The following is a 6,490-nucleotide window of genomic DNA, read 5'->3' as shown; positions in this document are numbered from 1 at the left end:
TCCTTCCTTCCTTCCTTCCTTCCTTCCTTCCTTCTCTCCTTTAAAAATTTATTTATTTATGTGTGTTTGTCTGCATATAGGTATGTGTACCATGTGTATGCCTGGTGTCTGAGGTTATCAGAAGAAGGTATCAGATCCCCTGGGACTGGAGTTATGGATAGGTGGTTGTGAGCGACCATGTGGGATCTAGGAGCTAAGCCTAGGTCTTCTGTAAGAGTAACCAGTGCTCTTATCTGCTGAGCCATCTTTGCATCCCATCTAGAATATGTTAGAGCTGCTGAGAGAGTGTCAGCTGGCTTTTGCTCTTCACAGCTCCCTCCTGATAGCTTGAAGAAGCTCTGAACTCACTCTGTCCAGGATGTGTGACCCTCAGATCACATGCACCTTGACAGAAGTAACCAGGTTCCCTGTCACTCCGATTTGTACACACTGGGCACTTTGCTGATTCTACAAGGTGCTGGGCATGTACTGAGCCTCAGAGCTGCCTATCCCACCTATGATGCTCCCTTGCAGCCCGCTGGTTGGTCAGCACCCTCAGCTCCGCTCAAGGTCACTCTCAGTGGTGGCAACCCTGCCTCCCTATTGACAGGTCTTCCTGGTGGAGGTCATGACTCTCAAACTTGAGTTAACACTTGTCAGGGTCCTCTGCTGGTTGGGAGCCACCAAGGTCAGGGACCACAGATTGCCATCTCTATAACCCCTTGAATCTGTGGCTTAGATCTTGATCTTGAAGTAGAAAAAATAAAAACAAAGACAGAGACACAAGCAAAACCAAGTGAGTAACAATAGAAGAGCTTGGAGAGAACGGATGGAGGAGAGAAAACTGCTTACTTTAAGATGCTGGTGAGCATCTGGTAGCACAGACCTACAACTGCAGGCACTTGGGGGCTTGAGGCTAGACTGGGCTATGTAGCAAGACCTTGTCTCAAGAAAAAGCAATTAAGACTGGAAATACAGCTCAGTTGCAGAACACTTATCTAGAATAATAAAGTCATGGTTCTATTCAAGTTCTGCAAATCAATCCTTTCATCCATCAATCAAAGCATTAGCTATAATTTGGGACTAAAAGATGGTAAGTTCCAACATTAGAAAAACATCACTGGAGGTAGAGATTGCAACCTCAGTAGTGCTCCTGAGCCATGAGGTGATCAAATCATCCTATGAGTCACATCATAACATGGACTTGAGGTTGGATGGCTGCAAAATGAACCTGAATCAGTGACCTTTATCGCCACCCTAGTCACTTAGCTTCAGAATAGGAAAGTGATAGACATCCCTGTGATCACTGTCTTTCATCATTGCCATCAGAAAGGCCTGTGGAAGTCTCAGTTGTCACTTTAGTGATGGTCAAAGAGCAAACGGAGTAGAGAGCCATCATGGTGTGGAGGAAGTGTCATTCACAAACAGAAGCACGGGAGCTAAGTGGTGATGCCATGGGAGGAGTCCCACCGGGGTTGGAAGAGTCATGATCTGATGACATGAAATCCTGCTCCATCTAAATGGCCCCTACACTGTGGGGTTCTGCCAAACACATTCACCAACTCTGAAGAGGTGGGACTGTAAGGCAATGGGCTGTGATTTCAACAACCGTAGTGGAAGTTGCACTAATGGCTGTACAATGTAAACATATAAAGTATAAGTGATTTTCATGTTGTCAATATAGGCACCTAGGCCTTGGATGGTGAGACCTTTAATATCGACTGATTACATGGGGTGTGGGGGAGGGGGTAAGCGCAGGGTTTTCAGCAGTGACATCACTGGAATAAGCTTGTGAATCCCCATACGGACATCTAGAGGTAACATGTACTGGGTGAGTGCATGCTGGTATGAGTCCTAAGGAGCTAGTCACTTTACCACCTCAGAGATTAGATTTAACTGTCTGCCACACACCACCAATGACACATACTATATAGCCAGATTCTGCACTCAGAACCAACATGCTTTTCTTGTATCTTCTTATGTCCTTCCCTTCTTCAGTTGCTCAGGGGCTCAGGACTGAAGCCAGGGCTCTACCCATATTAGGCAAATACTATCTCACTGATCTATACCTCCAGCCTGGTCTTACAGGTTTATACTACCAAATCCAGTTAAAGCGGTCCTGGGGATTGAACCTAGGCAAGCACTGGTTCACTCATTCACGCTGGGCAAGCACTCTCCAACTGAGCTACATCTCCAAACCCTCATGCTTTCTGTAGTCTATAGACTATGGCAGAATGTGTTTTCCAAAGTTGGCTGCATGCTACCTTGCTCCCCAAGTGCCTATCTTCCATGTGACCTGACTGTCCTTTCATCAAGAGGGAGAATCGTATCTTTGTTTAGGGCTTGGCCTTTGGTAACTTGCTTGAGTAATGAAACATATTGGAAGTCACATTCTGGGACCTCTTGACTAGGTCATAGGCAGTCTCCAAGTTTCTGCTGGAGGTCTTGGGAACTCCCCAGTGCCATGATATAGTACCAAGTAGGCAAAGGAGTTAGCCTTGAAGAAACTGAGGAAGATAGCAGCTGAATTTGGGCAGCAGTGTTTGCAGATGACCCCTTTATGGTCAAATGTCCTTGAAGCTGCAGTTAGGTTGTTCCCAATATGTCAGAAACTAACATTCAGGTCATTGACCCACACATGTGTACCACAGAGGGATCCCCATTATAATATCACTTGCATTGTGGTTTTGACACCTATCCCCTTTTGTGAGGCTCATGGGAAGAAATGTCCTAAAAAGGAGATCTGATCTGTGGTGGTTTGAATGAGAACAGTCCCCATAGGTTCCTATATTTGAATGCTTAGCGAGTGGCACTATTTGAAAGGATGAGGAGGTATAGCCTTGTTGGAGGAAATGTGTCACTGAGCATGGGCTTTGAGGTTTCAAAAATCCAAGCCAACCTCAGTAGCTTTCTCTTCCTTCTGCCTGTGGATCTAGATGTAGAACTCTCAACTACTTCTCCAGCACCATGTCTGCCTGTGTGCCACCGTGCTCCCACAAGTGTGATGTTACTGGACTAAACCTCTGAAACTGTAAGCAAGCTTCAATGAAATGTTTTCCTTAATAAGGAAATGCTGTGGCCATGGTGTCTCTTCACAACAATAGAACACTGACTAAGATGTGACACATCACACATATTCATAAACACTTAAAAGTATCCACAAGGCAGAACCTACAGAGCTGCCCCCAGTATTGGGACAGCTCATTTTAGCCTCTCTGTGGGGTGTTCGCTTTGCTTTACTAAGTAGGCCTCTGTTCAAATTGGGTTATGTCTCTTGGATCACATTGTCTCCTTCAAGAAGACAAGAGCTGAAAGACCACTGAAAGTATACAGAAAACCATGGTTGTGATTGGCGTCTTAGCTAGGGTTTTACTGCTGTGAGCAGACACCATGACCAAGGCAACTCTTATAATTTAATTGGGGCTGGCTTACAGGTTGAGAGGTTTAGTTCATTTTCATCAAGGTGGGAGAATGGCAGCATCCAGGCAGGCATGGTACAGGAGGAGCTGAGAGTTCTACATCTTCATCTGAAGGCTTCTAGGAGAAGACTGGCTCCTATGTGGTTAGGAGGAGGGTCTCACTGCTCACACCCACAGTGACACACTTCCTTCAACAAGGCCACACCTATTCCAACAAGGCCACATCTCCTAACAGTACTTACTATTCCATGGGCCAACCATACTCAAACCACCACAGTTGGGTACTTGGGTTACCAGTTGCCGCTGTGCTCTTGGTGATGGTGACATGAATGTTCTATATTGTATGTCTAGGTGACCTCTCAGGTGACAGCAATTCTAGTTGACACCAGATCATAACCAGGTGAGAAGACTGAGAGAGAACCAAGTAGCTGAGCCCAGCCCGCCTCTGGAACTTTGAGGAGTTGATCAGTCACTGCTTGAAAGCACCAAATGGTGGGGGCCTTTGTGCACAGCAGGGACAGCCAAAACAATATCTGAGATTTACACACACACACACACACACACACACACACACACACGCACGCACGCACACACGCAATCACGCACACACACATGCACATGCACACATGCACATGCACGCATGCACACTCGCATGTGCATGCACATGCACACATTTTTTTTTTTTTTTTTTTTTTTTTACCGTGCAAATTCAATGCCAAATGCCGTGCGGGTCTCTGTCCCTCCTCTCTGCTCAATGTGGCTGGCAGCCTCCACCACATCTTTTACAGACCTGTAGTCATTAAGGTGAAACTCATGGACGGCATCTTCTCCGTACTGAACTATTCCAACCTGCAGATCAGAGCAGAGGGCAGCAGAACCCTGGAGCTCAGACCTCTGCCCTCCAGGGCTCCTCTGTGAGAAGCCATCTTCCCACCCTTCCACTGGCATAGGGCAAACAGGCTGTTCTGGGAACAGCTTGATGGGACAAACCCAGGGCACACTGGAAAGGTGCCTTAATGAAAGGGCCACACTGAAAGGTGCCTTTCGACTTGATGACGAAAGGGCTGTCAGGGTGTTGGGTGTGGTGCTGACCCCAGGGGCAGAAGAAGCTGGTGCATCTCTAGAGCTCTCTGGCCAGTCAGCCTAACCGAACCTGTGAACTCCAGCTTCAGGGAGAGACTCAGCCTCAAAAAATGCAGGGGACAACCAAGAAAGGCAGCTGACATCAGCCTCTGGCCTCCAAACAGACTCATGTACACATGTATGTATGCTTGCATACATACATGTACAAATGAACACATACATGTATTCCTATATACCCAAGCCCCATTCCAACCCTGATCAGTGTCCCCACTCTCTAGAATTTATTAGGGGCAGTATGTGGGGAGGGCCACAGAGCTGTTGACTAAACTCTTTAGCAGTGGTTCTCAACCTTCCTAATGCTGTGACCCTATAATACAGTTCCTCATGTTGTGGTGACCCCCAATCATAAAATTCTGTTTGTTGCTACTTTGTAACTGTGAATGATGATGTAAAGCTCTGATATGCAGGATATCTGATATATGACCTTGTGAAGGAATCATTTAACCTCTAAAAGAGTGGAGTTCCTGAAATTTGAACCAGAAGAGACATTTTCAAAGTGGATGATGCTTCGATACTATTGGCTTCAGAACAAGCATCAAGCCACAGAAACTGGTATCAGGAACTTGGAGAATCTGCATTAGTGTTGGGTGGGTTCACCACGTTTACTGGGCCCAAGAACCCTTTCAATGCTGGGTATTTACAGTAGTGCACCAAAAGATGGTCTTCTGGTGGGAGGGGGCTTGTCATTGCAGGAATTTTCTCCCTTTAACAGCCCAACATGTTAGAAAGTTTCTTAAAAAAACAAAAAACAAAACCTAACCCTCTATGTGTGTGTGTGTGTGTGGTATATGTGTGTAGAATATATGTGTGTATATGTGGTATGATGTAGTGTGTGGTGTGTGTGTGTATATGGTATATGTGTGTGGAGTGTATGTATGTGTGTATATGTGGTGCATGTGTATAGAATATATGTGTGTGTATGTGGTATATGTATATGTGTGGTGTGTGTATGTGGTGCATGTATGTGGAGTATATATGTATGTGTGTGTGTGTGTGTGTGTGTAATATTGGTGAGGCTGGAGGAAACTCTCAGGTGTTATCCTCAGGAACACCATCCACCTCTTTTGAGACAGGATTTGTCTGTCATTGAGTGTGCTTGCCAATTAGGTTAGACTGATCAGCCCCTACCTCCTAGCACTGAGGTTAGAAACATGCTGCCACACCTGGCATTTTTTTTCCCATGGATTCTTTCTGGAAATTGGATCACTTCTTGGGAATAGAAAAAATTCTTAGAGTTGATACCTGCTATGTTGGCACTTCTGTCCCTTGGTCTTTGTCCAGCCCAAATACTAGGAAATAACATACCCTTATCCAACCGTGTTTCACAGATGTGCTGGCAGCTAGGGTCTACTCCAAGTCATTTATCCACACGGCCTATGTACTTGTGTCTCCCCAGAGCCCACATTCCTGAGTCTTCTCAGGGTCCACATGCCTGTGTCTCCCCAGCTTTTCTGCAATCCTTTCTATGCTTTTTCTCCCTTTCCTGACTTATGACTCTCGAGTTGGCCATCTTCATGAGTGGAGTCTCCCCTTGAAGGCACGCTTGCTGTGCCCATCAGAAGCGGGCATCCAGGACAGCAGGGCACTGGTGACAGCTCTTTCTCTGGCATGGGAAGATGCTTCCCAGTGCTGTAGGGTCACTCAGGCCGTGGGTTTCATGGATTCTGCCTAGCAGAGGTAAACCCTGGAGACACTCACCTGGATCTGGCCAGGGCCAATGTAGAACTTTTTCAGGATATTGATGAGGAAGTGTTGGACCTCCACCCAGGGGTAGATGCTGTTGGAGCCATCCAAGACAATGACGATGTCCATGTAAGTCTGGCACCCTGGAAGCAGGGATATAGCCAGGGATACAGTCAGGGATACAATCAGGGATACAGTCAGGGATACAGTCAGGGATACAGCCAGGGATACAGTCAGGGATACAGTCGGGGATACAGTCAGGGATA

The 6,490-nt window shown here is 46.4% G+C and overlaps 1 protein-coding gene across 2 annotated transcripts in view; it reads right to left on the bottom strand.

The window, feature by feature from the left end:
- The window catches only part of Itga11 (integrin subunit alpha 11), a 116,294-nt gene that overhangs the window by 48,811 nt on the left and 60,993 nt on the right, over window positions 1-6,490 (bottom strand). For both annotated transcript variants that reach the window (XM_031344657.1, XM_031344655.1), the window contains exons 6-7: window positions 6,240-6,367; window positions 4,099-4,247 (exon numbers count right to left, since the gene is read on the bottom strand). In XM_031344657.1, the coding sequence (XP_031200517.1) occupies window positions 4,099-4,247; window positions 6,240-6,367 (277 nt within the window). The remainder of the gene's footprint in view (window positions 1-4,098; window positions 4,248-6,239; window positions 6,368-6,490) is intronic.

This window comes from Mastomys coucha, unplaced genomic scaffold (genome assembly GCF_008632895.1).
Source record: "Mastomys coucha isolate ucsf_1 unplaced genomic scaffold, UCSF_Mcou_1 pScaffold23, whole genome shotgun sequence".
NCBI lineage: Eukaryota > Metazoa > Chordata > Mammalia > Rodentia > Muridae > Mastomys > Mastomys coucha.
The sequence above is the reverse complement of the archived record's forward strand: the minus strand, read 5'-3'. Positions and strand labels throughout refer to the sequence as shown.